The sequence below is a fragment of the Alligator sinensis genome, unplaced genomic scaffold (assembly GCF_000455745.1).
Source record: "Alligator sinensis unplaced genomic scaffold, ASM45574v1 scaffold377_1, whole genome shotgun sequence".
Classification (NCBI taxonomy): domain Eukaryota; kingdom Metazoa; phylum Chordata; order Crocodylia; family Alligatoridae; genus Alligator; species Alligator sinensis.
The window spans coordinates 1,885,754-1,909,358 of NW_005842047.1; the positions used below are offsets into that span (position 1 = coordinate 1,885,754).

Below are 23,605 nucleotides of genomic sequence, written 5' to 3' on the forward strand. Positions count from 1 at the left end.
GCAGGAGATCACTTCTGAAATTTAAAAGCAACCCAAGACCTACTCCCTGCGCAGCAGGTAAGTCTGTGGGGAGGGAAGGGAGGGGGCAGATTGAGGTAGAGGGAGAAAAAATTAGGGGCATGTTCCCCCAGCAGGTAAATCTGTGGGGGAAGGGGAGGGGGAAGGGCCGTGGTGGGGGGCAGGACAGTTCAGGACCCAAGCCCTATCCCCACTCCCTCTCTCACCACTGGGGCCTTGATTTGCCCCCCAACAGCAGTGAGGTAGGGGGTAGGGCAGAGGCAGGCCCTGCAGCCAGGGCAGGGCAGGATGGAGTGACAAGGGGCTTGTTTGGGAGAAGGGAGGAGGGAAGGCATGGGGTCCATGTGCCCCTGGATCTGCAGGCAGGGTGGAGCAGGCTGCAGCTGCAGACTGGGGCTGGGCTCTGGTTGGGGGGCTGGGCCCCCAGGAAGAGCCTGGCTCACAGCAGTGGCTCTGGGAGTGGGGCTATATAGGGGAGGGGCTGTAGCTGCCTCACCCCCCTGTCCCAATGCTGCCGCTGCCTGCCCCAAGTGCAGTGCAGCTCAGTGTAGTCTCCCAGCCCGCAGTGGCAGCCACCCCACCCTGTGCAGATCCCAGGCACATGGCCCCCATGCCCTTGTCAGGGGAGGGGGAGGCTGTGTCAGGGTGTTCCCTGCAGAGGCTGGGCTGTGCTGCCTTTGGGGCAGGCAGCAGCATGGGCAGGCAGTTTGGTGGGGCTACAGTGAATTTTTGGGTAGCTACAGTCCCCCCACCCCCTAGCTCCGTTCCCAGCACCGCCGCCGTGGGCCAGGCTCTTCATGGTGGTGCTGGGAGCGGGGCCACAGGGCGGGGGGCAGGGCTGCAGCCACCTGAAAATTCCTGCACCTTCTCTGAGCTGCAGCAGGGCTCAGGGTGCAAAGCCTAGCATGCAGCAGCAGCTGCCTCACCCCATGCACAGATCGGGGGGCACATGCTCCCCAGGGCTCCACCGGATGCATGCAGTGGCGGAAGCTCCCCCACGTGCCTGGACAAGCCCCAGCCCGGCCAAGGCCTCATTTACCTAGTGGCAGAGGGCACTGAGGGGGATCGTCCCACTCACCCAGCCTAGACCTGGCGGCAGGGGTGCCGCTCAGCCCAGCCACGTGCGTCCTGCCGCTTGTACATTCTGCTGCTTCCAGACTGCGTCCCGACACTCCCAATCACAGAGCCTCTGACTCAATCCCAGTCTGGGGGAGTAGCCCCCCCAGACTGAGATCAACTGCACGAGGCTCCCTGATCAACCAGTTGATTGGTGACCACTGCTGTAGATGTTCAGTCTGCAAACCCCCCTGCCTGCTTCTATCACCAGGGACTCTGGTGTGAGAAGCAAGCTTCTGCCCTTCCTGCAGACCAGTCTACAGGAGGGGCAGAAGCAGCTATCTCCTGCACCTTCTCCAGAGTGGGGTGACCCCAGTCTCTGAAATGGGAGCCTTTCCCTGGCTCCACTTCTGGTCCCCAGGAGGAGTTAAGCTGGGGAAAGTGTGCAGATGTTCGGTCTCCTGGAAGAAACTTGAACAGTGATTCTCCCAGCAGAGACTGAGCATCTGTATATGGCTAGGGACCTCTATAAGAGCATGATTGCACATTCTGGAGCTTTTGGAGCAGATTAAATATAACGGAGAGAAAAAATTGTATCAGTCAATTAAACAGTAATAGAACATAGGTAAAATACATACCTAAACTGCAAGTTTAAGTTCCATAGCATATTTTAAGAGTCATTTTATCATATCAGTTGTCAGCCAATATTTCAAAATTGAAGCTGCTGCTGCCCCTTCTACTTTACTGCGTCATATTTCATTGGTGTTTGCTGGCCTCATATTAACACACAATTGTTATACAGTATTGACATTTTGCAGGCCCATTCCTTTTTCATGCAAATAGTTCTAGTGAAATCAATGGCTTATGAGTGAGAATGATTTGAGTTTGCTGTGCTGGTCCCTCAGCCTATGTACCACCACATGTTTAACCATCACATTTGAAAGCTCAGCTGAAACTGAAGCCAACTGACAGCAGCAGGAGCACTGCGCTTGATCTCGGGAGGTGCTGAGGCCCTTTACAACAATCTGAGGAGTAGGTAATCAAGCCCGATATCTTTGAAATGTTGGGTGTCAACTGATACATTACAATCATCCCTGAATGTTAGTGCTGACATCAGTGAGACTACTTATGTAGGAGGACTGCAGCTTCACACCCAATTTACTTTCCTAAAGAGACTGTGAATGTTTAAAAGAAAATGCGAGTGCTTTATTTTAAAATGTAAATCTCTCTGATTCTTAAAGTAATGATCACACAGAAGTGACGTCATCAGATTAGAAAACTAACTTTATTTCCCCTCTTGTACAACAGACATAAAAGAATTTCTGCTCCAAAAAAATTAACTAGTTGTAAGAATTACCAGTGTTGCAGCCTCCGAATTTTTGTTTAGGTCATCCTCTCCTAGTAGCCACTCCAATAAGACTGGTATGCCAGCCCTGGTTTCATTCCACAGCTGAAGCAGCTCACAGATTATTCCAAATGCTAAATCCAAAGCCATTGATGCATTTACTACATAAAACATGGGATCTGTAGACAGGAAATAGGAAGATTAAATTGAAAGCAAACATTTTCACATAAAAATAGCAGGTAAGTTCACTGTCATGTGCATAGAGGTTGAATTTAGAAAAGCAAACTTAGAATACTTAATCACAGTCAGAATGTTTTAGAAACACATGGAGAAATAAAACGGAAGTGGGCTCCCAACCATCAAACTCAGTTCCTTTTATTCACAGCCAATCATTTATCCCAAATCCTAAAGATCATCCACACCAATCCCTTTCACATATTATAGCCACAAAACACCTCATGAAAACAACATGCCACTGCAGAGATAAGACTAAGTTAATATATGCTAAATTTTGAAAGAGGACCATGCCCCATGCCATGGAGCAGGGGTAGGCAACCCCCGGCATGGGTGCCAGAGTGTGGCACGTGAAGGCATTTTACTTGGTATGCACACCTCAGAGTGGATGGCAGGGAAGGGGGCCAGGTCTGCATTGCCACAGCAGACCCCTTGCGGCTCCCCTGCCATCCACCCCCAGCACATCAACATCTTAAAAGTCAAGGTTGCGGGTGCTTTTGTCTCTCAAACAATGTGCCCCCTGCCATAGAGAAAGGCAACTGCCCTTCCGCTCACAAACAATGTGACCCCTGCCATAGAGAAAGGCAACTGCCCTTCCTATTCCTCCCACCCCCTATTTCCCAAGTCCTTATTAATCTCTCCTGGGAGAAAAATTCATTCCTGCCCTCAAGTCTGGTGACTGCTATGACCTGAACAGAGAAGCAAGACCTTCCAGCCAGGTACCTGAATGTCTGCACATGCTGAGAGATTTTAAAATGCTAAGAGCATTAGCGCGCACAGCCAAAATTCCCATCTCTACCCGTGGCCAATGTCTAATGTTTTAGAGAAGACAATAAATCACCTCCAAAATAGGACCCAATCGAGCAGTCGTAAGAGAAAATAATTCCTTCCTGACCCCAAGAGTCAACAAGCAGGACCCCTAAAGGAGTGGTTAGAAATTTTCCAGAAGACACAGGTCAGAACAGCCCAGCTCTGGTCTTACACTAGTTGGGTAGCTTTGATAGCAATTCAGTAACTATGGCTGCTTATCCCAGTCTTTGCCCTGGCTCTTTGATAGTGTGGGCTCAGTTTCTAGCTGGTGCAGGGCTCCGCTGGGGCTGATGAGAGCGGGGGCAGGGAAAAGTGACTGGCACAGGCACAGGTGGAAGCTGCACATCCCTGACAGCTCCTCCTGCCTGGCTCCAACATAGCAGATCCTCATTCCCTCCTCCTCCAGGCTGCAGGAGACACAGCTGCCAGCCCATGGGGAGCTCCCCTGGAGCTGGGCAGCTTCCAGTGGTGCCTGCACTGCAGCTGGGGGGGTGGGGAAGGAGGGTGGCAGGCAGTAGTGGAGAGAAGCAGCAGGAGTGTGGATGCAGTTGGCAGCTCCCCACCATCTGGAAGTGGAGCCTGCACACCACCAGGGAGCACAGGGGCTTTCCAGCTCCACCGGCCAGATTCAGTGGCTCTGTGTGGTGCCAATCAATCCCTGCCTGTATGATGCCAATGAATCCCTGCCTTAAAGCGTAGCATTTCCAGACACATCTCATAGGGTGAAAGAATTACATTTTATTCTGAGCTTTTGTTGGGAAGGGCAGCATCTAAATCAAAATAAATAACCTAGAGATGATGAATTCATGGATCACAGGCACTAATTATTGATCTAAGCACACCCTTCTCATCATATTATCTTATCCTTAAACTCTCAGCAATTCATTTTGTTCCCACCGCTTTGTTTGGGGGCAATAGAGGTTCCAGAACTTCTAATGATCTTTTAATTTCCAGTCTCAGTTTATTTATGGCCAGTGTGTTGCAATCTACTCTGGTGCTGCTATTGTTCTTTGACTTAAACAGCTCTTCTTACTCCTTGATATTAATCTTGCATTTATAAAAAGTAATCACATCTCCTCTCCACCTCTGTTTTGTTAAACAACCCAAATTCTTTAATTTCAACTCACAAGAGTTCATTCCAGTCTACTAGCCCTTCTTTGTACTTGTTCCAATTTATCCACGCTTATACATACCTAGCCCCAAAAGTGAAATGGAGTCTTTTAAACTGCATTAAAATAATCAGGGACATAGAAGCCTGAGGGAAAAAGTTGGACTATGATGTTGGACAGGCCAGACCAAGGCACTGATTGGGCAAACAGGAGGAGTTTGGGCTGGAGACAGAGAGGAAAGGGTAGTAATATAGGAAGGAAATTAGGAGAAAAGAGTAGCCCTTTCTTTTCCTTTCATACAGGTCAGAGGAGGTAAATGAGAACCCCTCTGAGCAGGTAGGAGAAAGGAGTCGGCATGTCATGTATCCGTGTGTATGTTCAAACGGGTGATTTTTGATTAGAAATAATCGCACCAGTACTTACAAAGAGTTCAATGTTCTAAAGCTAGTTGGTTGATTCTTCTGAGTCTGATAATGTTCGATTGTTTAGGGATGGCAATAAGGCATCACAAGTGGTTTTCTGCCTTTTGTTCCTTCATTTGTACAAGAACACTTGGCAGGATCAGTGATACTGGAGAGCAGGAAAGAACTGGGGACTGGACTTAATGGCCCGGGAGGCCCTTTTAGTTCCATGTTCCAATGCAACAGATGCATTTTGTGGTTCTTTATACACTTGACTTGCTGAGGTTAACTATGTCTTTTGGGACTTATTACATGTCCAACTGCATAAATTCAGTCTATCAAATCTTTCCTCATTAACCCAACACAGTGTATATTCCACTCACTATACTATTTAACTAATATCTAATATTAAATATTAATATTACTTAATAAAGAATATTAATTTATTACTCTTGTTTTTCCCATTGCTCATCTATATCATTTCACATATTAAGATCACAGCTGAATATAGAAGCTTAACTATGATACCAAGGAAATGAGGTCTCAAAAATTTGGAGCAAGAACAACCTAAAACAATGGGGTCTTCCTGATTAAGGGTGCTGTTACAGGTTACCTTTAAACCATTCTACATCGGGGGAATGTTAGACTGTCATAAAGTTAGAACGGTTTCAGAGCAGTCACAGGTTTAAGGTTTAATGCCATTGCAGACCTGCACAACTGTGACTTCCTACTAGAGGGCCTGGAGAGCAGGGGTGTAGGTAGAAGTGAGGACTCCATCCTTCCAGTGGGGTGGGAAAGGAGGAAGTAGGGTGGCACGTAGCTCAGAGGTGGAGAATCTACCATCAGGTCTGGGGCTTCCCTCATTCTGCAGCCAGCAGGATCCACCCAGAGTCATGGGTAGGAGGGGAAAAATCTTGAAAAAAAGAACTGTTTGAAGTGAACCAGCAGAAGTAAAGAAAAATAAGGAGTGAATAAAAGAATAATAAAAAGGACCCACATCTTGCATGTGTTTCACTGAATTGGGATTGGTTTTTGGAAGGGGGGTTGGGGGAGCTGGGTTAGCACTCACACCAGGTCAGAGCTGAGACCCAGCAGGCTTGCTGTATGCATGCTACACTGGGACAGAGCTGAGACCCACCTACACCTAGTGGTTTCCATTCTCAGGCTAATTCTCTTCATGGAGGTAGGTAGTAGGATTGTTGTTGTTTGCATGGGGATGCTACAGCAAGCAGCAAACAGGTGAGTTGCACCTAAGTGCTCAGAGTGGACAGGGTATGCTGGGTTGCAACTCCTGAGGGAGGGAGTGTTGGCTTGGCACGAGCAGCACCCTTTGGGCAGTAGAGCTCAGGAGGGTTGCCAGTTCACAGACAGAGCAAAGGAGTGGGAAGGCTAGGGAATGGTGCATCCTGGGATGCTGGAGGAATGAAAATAGTGTGTTTTGTCTCCATGAAGCCAACTAACAATACCCTGGAAAGACCTGGATAAAATGGATCAAAGAGAACCCTTACCTGAGCTGGCGTAACTTTAAAACATTTAGAGGATACTTAGCATGGATTAACACCTTTAATGGGTGAACGCTCTCATCTATAAGTGCCTTTCTGATGGTTTAAAGGTAGCCTGTAACACCACCCTAAGATTCCTAGGTAATACAAATGTCAATAATAATAATAAACTTTACATGGAGTTGATCCATGATTTAATATTTGTAAAATGTTCTGAAGATGAAAAGTGATATATATCTAAGTGTTAAATATTCTTTTACTGTTCTTAAATATCTATTCCCTTAAAAAAGCAATAAAATAGGTTTTATAAGCATATATAATGAGAAAGATTACATTTTCCTCTGTATGTACCTATATATATAAAACACATACAGAGGTTTTTACTGGAGTTCTGAATGGTTAATGGAAGCTACTTCATGTACTATGGTTCATCTACAGACAAACATCACTGATTATTACTATTAGTCTTGCACTGCATATTACCTGATGTGCTCATAACACAGAAAAACATGAAAGTAGAGGTCTAATACAGATAAGTCAATGTTCCAGTGTTATGAGCTCCTCAAACTACATAACAATACTGTTCTTAACTAGTTATCTGTATCATTTGAATTACCTTATACTTCTAGAAGTCATTCAGCAGATTAGTATTAATGGAGAATAAAGCAGCAGAAATTGAATCCAAAGATTCAGTATGCAAGGAGCTACTAATGAACATAATGAACATGACAAAAAATATAAGTGCTCCATTAAGGGCAGGATATATAGGCTCATTCACAGTAGCAATGTTGAAATAATCGCTTGTCAGTTATCAAAGTTCTAGGACATATACACTTTATGACAGGTAAAAATGTCAGTCATGAGTAAGGTAAGTAACTTGTTAAATAAAAGTAATTTTAGTGACTAACATACACAGTCACAAACTAGTAGTTATTTGTTTCTTGCTAGTCCTTTAAACTAGTAGTTCCTACTAGTCCCTTAAACAAATAGCTGCAAGAAAAAGCATAAGAATTAATACCCACCCCCGCCCTGAAATTACAAAAAAGAAAATAAAAATCCAGTACTGGATGTTTTTCCATTTTCAGGAAATAGATGTTCATAAAGTGTTTTGAATCTTCTATATAAATCTTCCAAGCCTGGAAGAACTAGACCTCCCACATACATACACATACACCACAAGACCTTTGATCATGCCAGATGTAAACATTCTCTTGGTAGCCTGTCTTCAAAATATACAACTCTTAACATTTTATTATATAATGAATTGAAAGAATATTGAAAGAAAATACTAAGAGTATACTGGAATGGAATATAAGCACTAAAAATGAAAAAAAAGACAAGCAAAATAAAAAGTGGGACACAGATCATGAGAAAAAGAGATTACAAAATAAGCTTCCATATCTAGGGACCTACCTAAATTACAGCAAGATGAAGGGATTTTCACGAGCCACTCACAGGGCGCAGAGCCGATTTTGCTGTCTTTTTGCGGCTGACTGGCTGAACGCCCCGGGGACCCAGCCCCTCGACACTTATTGGCCAAAAGACCAATTACTCATCTTCAGACTGCAACATTGAATGCTGCAGCATTGAATCTGGCTTCTTAAAGATGGTACTAGAACCCTTCTTGTATGTGCATGCGCATTACAAAACATGAAAAGTCTTTAAATGAAATAAATTCCATTGAGAGTTGCATGTGGTTGTACAGGCAAGGAGATAAGGCAGCCCTTCTTGTGCTTTTTCTTGTAATTGTTAGTTCAAGGCACAGAAGGTTCTCAACCTTAGAAATGGCTTTAATAAGAAGACACTTATCTTGGTTTAGGGCAGCTCCTGGTGACAACTTAATGAGCCTCTATCTATTAACACCCCTTGTCTACTCAGCGTCTCCCCATTTTGTATTCTCACCTGCCACGCCTTTACATAATAAATCGACAGGGTGGCTGCCCTAAAGGTGAAGACAGCCTTGTCTAGTCCACGGCTACTCTGGCATTATCTCACTTTTACTCTAGCTCCACCCTCTAGCTTGGAGCCCAGGACTCCAAGCTTCTGGCTCAGCTTTGGTCTCATCCTTGTGACCATGGGTCCTAGGCCCTGTAAGACCCTTACACAGGCCTTGGGACCATGGGTCGTGCTTTCATGTGCTCTAATTCTGGCCCTCACGGGCTCCGTACTTATCCCCAGTCTCTATTTTCTGTCCTCTTAACACCAAATCTGAGATTCAGGGTGTCCCCAGGCACCCCTTTCAGTGCTCTCCACATTCTCCCCTTACAGCCACTATCCAGTCCATCAGGTGAAATAAAAACTACTAACATAGGCGCCTGTCCTCGCTCAAACAAATGCCCCTCCTGGGTTAGCTTCACCCTGCAGCAGTGTTTGCAAAAACAAGAGAGAAAAAGACTGAGTACTTATCTCATTCCCAATAAGGGTTCTTAAGTTTTCTTCACCCTGGCTATCCTTCTGAGGCTGTCCTTCATAGCCCTAGTTTGGCCTCTAGACTCCCCCCTATTGAGCTCCGCTCACTGTAGCTCCTATGGCCAGACTGCCTCTCTTCTCTGGCCTGAGGTTTGGGCTTATAAAGTGTCTTCTGGGTCACCTGACCCTCCATTTCAGCACCTGAGCCATCAGGCATTGCCTGCACCTTGGCTCCATGGCCATCTTGTCTCAAGCTTCTCTTCCTGTTAGTTTGGCTCCAGCAACACAAAGAAAGTCTGAGTAGAAAAGGAAAACAATAAAAGGAAAGGGAGGAGCTAACAGAAGAAGAGAGGGCCACCCCAAGACCCTTTCCATCGTCTAGTAATGGGGTAGGGGCCCTGTTACACTTGGTCAAGACTGACATTGTTGCATGTTGTCTTATATACGTGATAAAGTTTCCAGCTGCACAAATACACCTTGAAAACCTAAGAGCAGATGATTTGCCAGCATTTTCAGGTAAAGTACAGGCAGAGAAACATCAAATATGTACACTGGCAAAATGTGAAAAGAAAAATGCCCATATTACACAAAACAGCATAGTGGGAAAACCAAGAAATGTCCTTAGACCTTATCCACTCTTCAGAGTCACTGCTTGTGGACATATCAAAGATTATAAAATACTCCAGACGGCTGGCACAGAATTGTTTGAAAACATGATAGTTTCTTGTTCTCTGTAATTTCAAATTAATTTATAAATTAGGAATTTCCATTGTTTTTAAATGTCCGTGTATGTAAAATCTAATTTGTTAGCAGACTTTATATAGCATTTCTCACAAAGACAATTAGATCATTTCCATGCTCTAGGGAAATCCCTTTCCCCAAATTAGATACAACTAATTCATCTGGTTTCTATTTCATTGCCTAAATCTATATCTGATAGCTGTACTTTTTCAAGATAACATTTGAAAGTAGCTATTCCCTGACATCATACAAAAATGTCAAAACACAACAGTTTCACAAAACAATATGTTTGAAACCTATTGGAGGTATTTGTGTATGCGCGTGTACGTGCGCATACACATACACATTTGACTAGCCGTGATTTACAAAGAACAGTCATCCTACCCCAATTCTGTTTTGGTTTTAACGGTTTTACATTTTACCAACATTAAAAGAAGTTTGACTCAGTTTTGTTCAAGAAGCACATTTACTCTGCAGGACTGAAGAGAGAATTATAAGATAGTCTTCCCTGAACCAAAAGACATGGAAAAATATTTTCATTTAATAAATCACTTAAAACTTTGGGAACACTTAATTATACTGCTTAGAGAATTATATTTAATTCTCTAAGCAATGGCTAACGGTCCTGAGCATTTTTTTTTTAAATCTCTGCCTTCTTTATACACTATACTTGCTTTAAAAAGGTTTTGTTACAAAATAATTGCCAACACCAGAAAGTCTGCAAGGGATTAAAGTGAAACCTTTACTACTTGAATCTTGTATCACCATTCACAAAGCTGTACCTGGGTAGTCAGCAAAAAATCAATCCCTTCCTGCATCAACTCTTTGTTTCTAAAAAGAATCAATTTGTCTGTCTGTCTGTCACTCTGTCCATCCATCCCTCCTTAAGGCATATGTTTAAGCAAAATATATGGAGAATCTCATGGCAATCACATTTTTGCCTCTGAAAACTTACAATATTTATCATCATCATCTTATCACCATCATTATTCTAATTTTTATAAAAGTAACCATTTTAAGTTTATAACAGTAGAAAAATATGGTTTAATAAGGTCTGCTAATTGAAAAAAAATGAACTGTTGGTAAAATGAAAATGGAGATAAACACAGCTTAAAAGACAAACAGGATTAAATTAAATATATGTCTAAGACATTTCTTATTGTACTGTTTCATTTAAAGCTATTCATTTTCACTTAGTGCCACTGTGAGTTTACTTAGTTCTACAAGTGTGAAACACTTCTTGCTAAGGACAAATTGAATTGCAGCTGGAATTTTTAGACTTTAATAAAAAGAACAATTCTGAGTCCTATGATGTCATTTAAAAGAATTATTATTATGGCTGTCAAATACAGGCCAGCAACAAATACAGTTTACCAATTCCTACCTTAACACTGGTTTATAACACTAGTGACTAGATCTTATTCCACAGCTCTGTTCCATTTGTGCAGTTCAAGTGGAGAGAAGTTGCCATATTTCCCCAGTGAGAAATCCTCAACAGATCATCATTTTGTATTACCACCATGAGATCACTTTCTGCATCACTCAGCACAGGGGTTGTTTTACATAAGGGATGGGATTGTTACAGTGACAGCTAGAACACTGCTCCAAATATCTCTGGGTGGTGGATGGTCTCCTGGGCTAATTAAAGACAGTCAAAAATCCCTAGGCTGAATTGATTCAATCTTTGCAGGTTAGTCTAAATTGTGTACATTGAACCAATAAGCAAGTGAGGCCAGAAGCTGGGGGGTGTTAGAGCAAGCCTCCCTGCTTGGCTGGAGCAGACAGCTTGGGCTGAGGCTAGTCTGTCCACCCTGCGACGGGGGGTATGTGAGGAGGTGCAAAGCATCCTGGGATGCTGGGGGACTATGAGTTAACTTGAATCTGGAGAGTATCTGGGACAGAAGTTCAATAAACTGATTTAAACTAAATCAGCTGAGTCTGATTCTACATCCATCCAGGTTTATTTTAAACTGGATTCGGCCATTTTGAAAGCAGTTTATGTGCTCTCGACTTCTGTTGTGTTACAGATTCAAACTGGTTTCCCATCACTTGTACCAATTTAATGTGCAACTTCTGTCCCTAGCTTTGGGGAACAATGCTAGCCATCATATAGTGCTTTACTACCAGAGGTTTTCTGGTCCTTTAGACTGAAAAGGGCTCTTAGCATGTACACTGCTCATATCCACATGGCTTACTGCACCTGTCCATATACTTAACCAGAGTGAAACAAATTACACTAGTAAAAGAGTAAGTTTGTTGAGGTAACTGTACCAGGGGCTTTTGCTAGCACAGCTCCATCAGTCACAGAACTCCCTTCAGACCCCTGATTGACACACTACGCTGAAAAACACATGTAGAGTAGATAAAGTTAGTTAGTTAGTGACACCAGAGCTGATTTAGAAGCAGTGAGGACTGGGATATCAAATCAGTTCCCCTTCTGGTCTCTTACTAGCTATGATTAGGAAAATGAGGAACAGACGATGATCTGGCCTCAAGAACAGAGGAAGAAAGGTCTATTTCTTGTATCACCTGCAAACAATATGATAAACTAGTAATGCATAGTTTGAGGATATTTACAGTACAAGCATTATTTTTTTATTTAAAAGAATATAAAAAAGATGTTTACCAAAATATATATTATACACATTGATTATATGCCTCTTTCACTCTTATACATTGCTTCACTTCTTGAATTGCAATTGGTTTGATGCAGGGATTTGTCTTCCTGTATGCAGAGTCCTTTGACTCTGGTGGACTCTGTGGATGGTACTACAATGTAAGTGATGTTTAAACCTATTTGCAGGCCACCATCCTGTAAGTCAGTGGTCTTCAACTGGGGTTCTGTGAGACCTTTACAGGGATGTCACGACATGAGTGCCACCACAGCCAAGCTGAAAAACCTTGTGTACTTCCTGTGGAGGCAGACTGGGAAGTAGCTGCAGCCACGTACTCTTGTCACAATCCTTCCTGGTCCACCCTCACACACCTCTCCTGGAAAAAGAGGCACACAGGACAGGTGAGACTGTCTCACACCCTCTGTTTCCAGGAGAAGCATGCAGGGTTGGACTGGAAGGGACTGTGGCAAGAGCATGCCAGCCATAGCCAAGCGCACTGCCTAGACAGCAGTGCAAACCAAAGGCAGTCTCTCTCTCCCCTCCCATTTTCAAAGCCAAATCAAGGCTTTTGTAGCCCTGTACTTAGTGCCAGCTGTGAAAGGGTTACTGCAGTAGAGTGAGTGAGGTAAGAGCCTGAGCTCATGCCGCTGCATGTAAAACTCAGCCCAGCCCCTTCAATCTCCGTTCTCCTAGACTCAGCACAACCCCCTTCCTACTCCTTGACCCATTCTCTCTTCCCAACCCAAGACACAGAATTAACTGTCTAATGCCTCTGGGATGCTGGGTTACTCCTATGTTTGACATTAGGGTTTGGCATGCTTCCTTGGAAGTGGTATGAACACTGCCAATAGTTTTTAGTTTTTCCCTCCTTTTATTATATCTGTATCTGTGACAACAAATGGACACAGGATAAAGTCCTAAAAACACTATATTCTGATAAAAAGTTTGCTATATAAGGCAGTGTTTATCAAGTGTGGTGCCATGACCATAAGTTATGGAGGAGTAGTGCCTTGAGCCTGAAAAGGTTGAGAACCACTGCTGCGTGCACTTAAGGATGTGCTTGATTTTATGCACCGGTGAATAATTCCTTTGCTCTCAGTGGGTTTACGTATACTGCAAGCAAAGTTAATCATTTGTAAAAGTCTTCCTATGGGGGAACAGGGCCATCGAGGCTGCAGTCATACTTAGAAATATGAAACCTACCAAAAGAATCAGGATTTAATTGCAATTAATTGTACATTTTATTTTCAAATTACTTTTATCCTAAACACACAGAGACGTGAAATTCCTTAGGGTTACACGAGCACTGACCCTTGCACGGGTGAGATTAAACAGGTATCAATGGACCTGCCATGGAGAGTAAAATAGTAGATCCTGATACAGGGATCGGAACCTAAGTAGACTTCAGCTTTCCTTTCGTTTATAACATTTAATCCCACAGAAAACATAATTTGTTTGTAAAACTAATTACGTTTGTGTAAGCACGTTTTCTCATCCTATTAATGGGCCAAATGAACTTATTCACACTTGTCTGAAATGATTTTTTTACTCCAATTTGTAATTAGTAACAGCTGAGATTACAATGCCAAAAACAGATTAGAAAGAAAAACATTTTGTTGGTTCCCTCACTTTATCTGTTCACTTGACTCATTTGACATCACTTACTGGATAATCAGTTTCACTGCTCCTCTATATAATCAATTATTCTCTATGAGTATTTTACGCAACAACAGGGAAGTAGTTTAAAAGATTAAAAAAAACAACAACTCAACTGCAAAACCACAAAAGCTGTAATGGGATGTGGGGACAGGAACATTACCTGAAAGCCATCTTTAACTCCTCTGTTTTGTTTCGTTTTTTAATTGATTCCATGTCAAGTTAAAGCAGACCCTTTATTTTTAACTCTTTTCTTTTCTTAAGAAAAATAGGGAAATTAGGGCCATAAAGTAACCACACCCTCTGCTTTATATTATAAAGGTAAATGCAATAAAATATACTTTTTAGACAAGGTGATTTTATTTCTCATTTATTGTAAATTTATTCTCATTATAGATCTGCAAATAATAGTGAACAATTATTGAAAGTGCTGTGCAAAATCAACTAGGCTTTTAACAGTCTAATCTTTCTGGATAAATCAATACAGGGGGAGGGGTATACAAGAACACACAAAAGATATCAGGTCAGTTACCCAGCACAGAGAGAGAATACTTCAACCTCATTATATTCAAATTGCCTGACCATACATATGAATAAGCTAATAGCATCAGATGGGGTTATTAGTCTAATCACCAACCCCAGAAAAGACCTGATTATATGCTACTGACTCGGGAAAAATCCTTTTGGTCTTTGTGAAGAAAACCAAATCCGGCAATGTCTTTCATCAAGGAGTTCATCTCTAAAGAAATCCATTTGGCACCCTGCTCTCAAAACCTTCTACTTCCTGCTTTCTAAATTCTCTAGTAGTTTGCAAAAGAGTAATATTTATTTATAGCAAAATAGCACTAAAGGCCATACACCATCTAAACATACTGAGAGAAGGTTCCTGCCCTAAGAAGTTTCCAGTCTGCATAGACAGGAAAGATGAAAGAAAAGGTTGTAGCATCTACTGGGTATGTCCTGGTCTATTTTGCTCAGAAGATAACAAAAAAAACTTGTAAAGCAGATCCTCACAAGTAGGTAAAAGTATAGATTCTCACTTACCTCAGCTCAGCAAATGTAAATGTTGAAATGAGCAAAAATTAAAACAAAATGAAAGGAATGAGAGAAAAATTAAAACATAGGGATACTGGAAGGATGGCGCCTCTTGGGGTAACAAGGAACAATGGTCACAAACTGACAGAGAGCAGATTTAGGGTAGATATCAGGAAAAACTTCTTCACGGTAAAGGTGGCCAAAATGTGGAATGGGCTTCCAAGGGAGGTGGTGCTCTCCCCTACCTTGGGGGTCTATAGAGAAGGCTGGATAGGCATCTAGCTGGGGTCATCTCACCCCAGTGCTCTTTCCTGCCTAGGCAGGGGGTCAGACTTGATGATCTGTTGAGGTCCCTTCTGACCCTAGCATCTATGTATGTATGATGAAATCTTTTTAGTAAAATAAGTATTAAAGACAGCTTACTATATGCCTGTAATCAGGACACCTTATGGGGGACAGGCCACAGCAGTTATGAAAAAAAGGAAAGAAAACCTGAAAAGCTGCTAAATGGAATTTTAAAAAAAATTTGTAATCTAAACATTCTTTAGTTCAGTAAAAATCAATTTAATTTGACAGTAATTACAATTTACAGTAAATTCAATTCAACTTGGAGATATGGACCACTGTTTGGAGAGGGAAACATCTCGGAATTTTAGAGCTTGAAGCAACCATATGTTGTCATTGTCTGAGGCATCTATATGTGTTTAATATTTTAATTTTTAAAGTGATAGCTAGTTACTACAAAAAACATCCTAAATTCTTGCTGGCAAGTCTCATTATTGCCAAAATGAAGTCCCAAGTATTTGTCATTATCCTGCCTCGGCATAAAGGAAAATAATACCCTTACCTTCAGTATCCCTATCATCAATATCTTCTATTATTTAGCCACATTCAAAACTGAAAGGCACTTAAACATCTGCTTAGCATTAAAATATACTTGGTGCAAGGGGATAAGCAGAGGAAGGAAGAAATTGCTCTTCCATACACCCACTGCTACCCCCTCCTTTCCACTAATAGCCAGCATCCTCCTTTTGCTTTCTTCAACTACTCTTTTGAATTTCTCATGCACCCATTTACTGTCCCCTCTTTACTCATCCTCTCCGTCAGAGAGCGAGCTTTAAGTCCTACGGAATTAGATGTTCCAGTTAAGAAGAGGAACATTTAGACTGGAAAAACCAAACCCAGGAAAATCTTCCTGTCTATGACACAGTGGTGATGGGTGCAGTTTGTAATGGTTGAGGGAGCACTGTTTGCAGCACTAAGACTAAGTATTTTGCCAGTGCTCAGTATCCACATTGACACTGTAATTGTAGAGCTGTCAGTAAAAACAGTGGTTAGATTTGCTTGAAGCAAGACTGATCTAAACTAGAGATGCCACTGCTGGTGACACCATCAAGCGTATTTTTGAATGTGGATGAAAAGTATGTTAAAGTGTGCTGCAGGGCTATGCAAAATTGCTGTATGTCCCTAGAGAAGACAGGACCTTTAAGAGTTCTTAAAGGGAGGGAGGGAATGGGACATGATAGGGAGTGGAAGCCCTCACATTTGAATAATATTTAGAACAAGGAAAGTGCAGGAATTCAATGCAAGGGGCTGCACATAAATTATAATATTAGTGTAACTGGGTGACTGTAAGTATTTATTGCTGCTTTAACAAAAACAACCTTTTAGAGTAGGATGCTGGCTCTCATTAGTTTCCTCCTACCAGAATAAAACATCACCAGCTTTCTGAAAGATGCCCACGTCCTGTATTTACTCAAATTGAAGATTATATTTCCACCCCCTTCAACATAGGGGGGGGAACCCATAGTTGTGGATTCAAGTATCATTCTGGGGCAGGGAGCTGTCGAGGCTTTGGAGCCAGAGCTCAAAGTGTCACTGCTACCTGCCCCGGGCCAGGATAGTTCATGTGATGGGGGAAGAGCAGGGTAGACTATGTAGTGGGGGAGGGAGCACAGTGGAGGGCAGCATGGGAGCACAGTGGAGACCATGCCATGAAGAGCCTGGGGAGAGTGCAGAGGAGACTATGCAGTGGCTGGGGAACTGCTGTGGCTCTGGCCCTGACACAGGCTTGAGCTGCAGCCGCTGCTAGCGTCTGGCCAGGCCAAGGCCAGAGCTACCATGTGCTCTGTGCCCCTGGCTAGACCCAGAGCCAGAGCTGCCTGTTGCATGGGGTAAGTTTTGGCTGGGGGAAGATAGGAGGCAGGGGGCAGGTGGGGGATGGGGGACAGGTACTGGGATGGGGGGGGCAAGTGGCTGAAGGGGAGTCTTTGTTTTCCCCACTGCAGCAGTGGGAGGGAGGGATTTAAGACAGCCTTCCAATAATTACATTTTATACACGGACAATTATAACAAATTTATAGTTTTCCATGAATATAATCTAATTATTATTTAATTATTGGGGGGTTGTCTTAAATTCAAAGTTGTCCTAGCTTCAGGTTAAAAAGGCATTGTCATTAAATCCAAAAGCGTAATTTACAATTAAAGAGTTGATTTTGAATTACATTTCAGAGTATATTATTTAATTTAAAAGCGCTCTCAACATTTTGAATTTTGACACTCCAGAGCTAAGCAAATACAATTGCCTATTAAAAATTCTCCCTTCATTAAGAACATGACATGCCAGAACTAGTACATCATAGTACAGTACTGTAACTAATGTGGCTAAATGAATCATTATCAGCAAATGGCCAGTAACCAGTCTGTAATGGATGAGCTAATTTTAACATGTTCCATTCACTCTTCCATTCTAATTAATAGGCTCCCTTTTAAACAGAAAATAATTCCTTCATCCATATGATGACTTGGTATTGTGCAATAACGCTAAGAATAACTTAGGGTGATGAAGTGGTGTTGAAATGAAACATGGGAATACTAAAACCAAAGTCATTGTGATTCATATGTTGGAACATAATCTTCAGTGACTGGGAAAAGAATATACCCAAGAGGAAGTAGCAATATAAAGTTCCGCAGCAAAAAAGCACTTAGCTGTTGACTGGAAAGTAGGGTGCACAGACACACCAATAAGTCCTGGTAAGTGTCATTGTATTAGTTCTCTTTTTTTTAATTAAATTTTTTAAAGTTCTGAAATGCTCAGCAAAAGCTTTTAGTTAATGTTTGGTATTTTGGAAGACATGTCCTAGCATTGCTGGGATACACATTTTATTTATTTATATAAGGATTGGTACAGAATTTGTTCCCAAAGTTTTGTTTTATATCTTGATCTTCATTCTGGGTTCCTACTTATCATGACTGGTGAGAACTGCTAACACAATTACCTATTCATTTTCAACTATGAAATTTTGCTTTTTGGCAACTCTCCAATATATTTTTAATAAGATATTTGAACCACCCCAAGAATACTTAGGTTGCAACATGCTTTGATCTTGTTCTGGATTTTTCTCCGAACAATAATTTGCATTGTCACAGCTTATCTTTCCTCTTCAACTGGCTCATTACTTAAGCATGGTACAATGCAGAGTTTCAAATCCATTGCGAGACTAGTTAAATTAAGCATGTCTGAGTAGAGAAGGCACTACCTGAATTACTATTTAATATCTGAGCCATGAATATTTGTAACGAATGCAGGCACTTTGAGTGTCAGGCAGAACAGAAATTTGGGACCTATGACACATTTAAACAGAGGTAATTTATTTTTAATTTTATACTTATTTCATTTTCCCATTAAAAATGGAAGACATTTTAAACAAACGGATTATAAAGTTGCTCATCTGGAAAACAAAGTAAATCTGGTGCAGCAATAATTTAGATACAATAATTTTATACCCTAACTCGAAACATTAAGATATTTTGCTCAGCTTCCTATTGTCTAAATTATTTCTAGCAAGCTGCAAAAGAGCAGTATTTATTTATAGCATGGTAGCCACAGAGGCCATTGTCTGTCTAAACTTATTATGAGGAAAGGTTCCTAACCTCTATGAAGCTTACAGTCTACACTGGCAAGACAAAAGTATGAAAGAACAGAATGCAATATGTAAGGGTTTGGTCCCAATGCACTTATATGAGTGCAAACTACATTTTTTTATGCCCATGGAAATTACATGGGAATCCAGAACAGACAAAAGAACAGCTATTGGAGAGCAGCTGAATGCAAGAGGCTGCTGCTGCTTAGCCACTAGGTGATGGGGGAACTGGTAATAATTCCCTGTTTGCCTTGTGCAAATGGCTCTCCCAGGATCAATGGTGACTAGCCAACATCTAAATTAGTGTAACACAGCAGTGGAACTTTACACCTGATTTTTCAGGGGTATTTCTACACCAGATATAAGTAAATGATACTGGTTATAAGTACATGTTGTGTTTCCATTCCTGTTTTACACCAAAGTAAATATGTTATTTGTCCAAGCTTTAAGTAAAAGGTGTTTGGCAAACACCCCATTAGTTCTTTTTTTTAAATGTACTTGTATATATGTACAGCCCCCTCCCCCCCCGCATAAACACACACAAACTAGATTAAAAGACTGCTATTGAAGTTGTGACATCAAGCACTCAGAAGTTAAGAAATGCAAGCCAAGCATCAAGCCAAGCAACAATTAATTCAGTTGCCTGCATGTAAATGAATCTTTAATTGCATGACCCAGTACTAATTTTTCCAGAGGTCCTGGGTATGATTCAGTACACAGGATGGACAGTGCTTAGTTAATAAGCACCAATTTCACATTTTGTTTCTTTATTGTTGTTATATATATGGCTATATAAACACTAATCAAAACCTATGGTGTATGCATAATTATTCATTTTCTCCAGGGTGCTCATCTCTACATTATCTGAGGGCTTTACAGATATTTTTTATGTACCCCTAGGAAGAAGTGGGTATGATAATATCCTCATTTTACAGATGGAGAACCAAGGTACCCTGAGAACCCAATTTAAGACACTTGGGACCTGATTTTTCTGAGTGCTTGGCATTATATAACAGCGCATTCAGGACACGGTTCCTATCGACTTCAGAGGCATCCATGCCTGCCCAACAAGATCTCAAGTTGGGTATCCAGAAAATGAGGAGCACACAAATTAATGAAAAGTTTGTTTTGCCTAGCATTACAGAGGAGCTCTGTCTCAGAAGCAGCCGGTTCTCCAGGGCTCCATTCAACTGTTCTAAACTTTCACCTTACTGCAAACTCCTAACTCATTCACTATATAGCTTTCAACTTCTGGGACAAAGGAGGCAGTGGTCAGTCCTACGGGCAACAATTTCCTTTATTACCCAGGGAGGGTTCATCTTGTGCAGCACTGGGTACAGGAAACCTCTGGAAAAAAAATCTTAATTCTGGCATTTCCTAAAATTTGAACACAGGCCTTGGAAACCTAATATTCCTAACACAGATTCCGGTGTGTCATTTCCTAAGTTTTTTTCATTTTAATCAGCTGGTTTTTTTTTAAATTAGACAACTTACTCCTGGAAAAAAGAAAGAGATTTCTCTATGAGAAATGAGCTAACAGTGTGCCCTTATTACCAAGAAGGCTAACAGCTTCCTTGGCTGCATTAGTAGGATAGCTGCTAGCAGGTTGAGGGAAGTGATTATTCCCTTCTATTCAGTACCAGTGAGGCCACATCTGGAGTCCTGTGTCCAGTTCTGGGCCCCTTGCTACAGAAAGGATGTGGACAAGTTGGAGAAAGTCCAGCAGAGGGCAAAAAAATGGTTAGGGAGCTGGGGGACATGACTTCTGAGGAGAGGCTGAGGGAACCGGGCTTATTTAGTCTGGAGAATAGAAGACTGAGAGGGGATTTAATAACAGCCTTCAACTACCTGAAGGGGGGCTCAAAAGAGGATGGAGCTAGACTGTTCTCAGTGGTGGCAGATGACAGAACAAGGTGCAACCGTCTCAAGTTGCAGCAAGGGAAGTTTAGGTTACATATTAGGAAGAACTTTCACACTAGGAGGGTAGTAACAATGGAACAGGTTACCCTGAGAGGTGGGGGAATCTCCATCTTTGGAGGTTTCTGAGTCCCAGCTAGACAAAGCCTTGGTTGGGATTATATAGTTGGGGAGAGTCTGCTTTAAGCAGAGGGTTGGACCAGATGGCCTCCTGAGGTCCCTTCCAACTCTAATTTTCTATGATTCTATATTTACACCCACATAGGAGCACTTAAATCATTAGGTTCAGTAGAAAGAGGTAAGGGAGCAACTGATAGCAATAACCATTGTCATCCTCTCTACAGGCCAGCATTAGTGAAGGATGGGGAACAACCTTCACAGACATTTGCTGACATAAAAGAATGACGAGAACTTTGTGTTTCATTCCTAGCTTTGTTCATTCTCTGAAGTTTGAACCCCTCTGCTTCACCCCCTCCAGTGTTTGCATATCCCAGTGCAGCGTCCTTTTTACGTCTGGCACCTCTTCCTGCTTCCCTCCTCCTTGCTCTCACAGTCCCAGTTTCCACTGTTCAGGCTTCTCGTCCTAGTTCTAATCTCATTTCCTGATCAGTCTACTCCTCCCTTGACCTCAAGCCTTGCTGTCCAGCAGTCTTAATCTTCAACCAACTACAAACCTCTCTTCTTTCCTACATTCTTTCTGAGGTCGTCCCTTCCATCTCTTGCTTTCCCTTTCACCGACTCCAAGTTCCAGTCCTGCATCCTAGGCTTTTTCTTCCAGCTGAAGTCTCCCACTTACTCATAACTCCAGTTCCTCCTTCCCGTTTGTCCTGTCCTAGCTCTTTTCTCTCGACCTAACTCCTTACCCAGGCTCTGTCTCCTTCCATCTGTTCTAGTTTTTCTCTCCCTAGTCCCAGTCTCTGTTACTATTCTCATTCTACTTGTCCTGCAACTTCTTGTCTAATTTCAGTATTTTTACCCCTTTAATCTACCTCACCTGGTACAAAAACAATCTTCCATGAACAGTTCCTAATCACTTCTCTCCCCCAGTCCCAGTTTCCTTGCTCAAACAGTCCCGGAGTGCCCTCCTCCCCAAACTTCTAGTTTCCTTCCCCAGCTTCCATTCACAGATCTCTCTTTCCAGTCCCAGTCTCTTCACTTTCCCAGTCTCCTAAGTCTACTTTGAATCAGACAGCTTCCTCCTCCTCTTCACTGCCTGGGTGTCAGCAGGTGGCTCAATGAGAGGACAGGAGACAGTCTCCCTTATTCATGCACTTATATCCGGAAATGTAACTACTAAGGTTTGTGCCCTGGGCAAGCATTTTTCAAACCTAAACATCCTTGTAGGGACTGAGCGCAAGAATATAGGACAGCTGGATAAAGGAAGGTACTATTTTATGGTTGGCTATTTTTTACTTGAGTAATTTATGTTTTTTAAGTTTGGGTTAGTTTGCCTGGCAAAGCTGTGTTTTGGAACTTTATCCTTAGCTATTTATCTTTTAATATTTGCACAAGTACCTAGAGCTGTTATAGCCACTTTTAAGAAACACGATGAAGCAATAAACAAAACACACACACACACAAAAAAGAAAATCAAACCTTTGATGATGTTTAAAGCAAAAGAAAGACAACTTGAACTTCATGCTTCTCAGATTTGGAGGCAAATGGTCTATTTCAAAAAGTAAATGAACGCATTATAAATTGAGGGGGCCTCTTCGAAATTCTGCAACTGCTGCACAATTTGTTGAACTTCAGAGCTGTATGTATTCCTTAAGTATACAAGGATTTACCTATGTTGCACAGGTTTTTTTGTGTCTTTCTACTGTGTTTATACATTTGTTGACTTCTCATGAAAGTCGTCTTATGTACTACAGAGGAAGGATGATCCTGTGGTTGAAATTTAGTCAATGAGAACTGCTGTGTGCTCACCAGCTTGGAACATTAGGCCACTTACTCAAAGGATTTAAGTTATGGACTTGAAGCTAACATTAAACATCTACTTCTTACAAACCTGACATCCAAGTTTAACAAGACTGATTTTTTGGAATGAGAGATCTGAGTTAATTTGTTTGGGTGTGAATTTTTAAAGCTAAGCATAAACATACAAAATATAATTGTGGTATTCAGCACAAAACTGAAATAAGCTTGTGCTGTGTGTCTGTGCCTGAGAGAATGAGAATGTAATTACTAAATTGTAAATACTAAATGAAAAAAATGAATGGGGGTTTATTGTTCCTGGTAATAAGATATTGTAAGCCTAACCTCTACTGTGATCTAGCCAAGTGTTTAAGTTAATTTAGACCTCCACTAAAGTATTTCTGTTAACACTTTCATCTTACCACTGGGAATTATTTAGAAAAAAAAGTTTTTAAATGTTAGCATGACAAGGTGATCATTAATGCAGAACAGATCATGCAAAGAGAGCAAAATTAAAAACATGCAAGAGTGGCATAACACTGGCACAGTATGCAATTGCCAGAAATCATTCTGACCCTCAAACAGTTTCAACACAGGCCTACCCTTTTTCTTTAAGCCTGATAATCAAAAGCCCTCTAAAACAACTCAAACATCATCTTTAAAGTGAAGTTTCTAACCTTTTGTTGCCAATGATTTTAACTTGATTGCTATACACATGAGAAATCAATTTGCTCAATAGAGTCAGTTGTGGAGTGTTCCTTGGAGTGAGAGATTCATTTGGAACTGATTACAGAAAAAAGAAGTTGAGTTTAACACATTTTAGGGTTTGAAGTCAGAACCCATTGTTTCCTATGACTGCTTTAAAAAGATAATTCAAAATAACCAAACTGGTAGGAGACCTATGGCTCAGAGTTCATAAT

At 41.8% G+C, this 23,605-nt stretch overlaps 1 protein-coding gene across 1 annotated transcript in view; it reads right to left on the reverse strand.

Moving 5' to 3' along the window:
• Positions 1–23,605, reverse strand: part of THADA (THADA, armadillo repeat containing) — a 296,890-nt gene that overhangs the window by 3,793 nt on the left and 269,492 nt on the right. Inside the window, exon 38 of the mRNA XM_025203203.1 lies at positions 2,432–2,598. Coding sequence (XP_025058988.1) covers positions 2,432–2,598 — 167 coding nt within the window. The remainder of the gene's footprint in view (positions 1–2,431; positions 2,599–23,605) is intronic.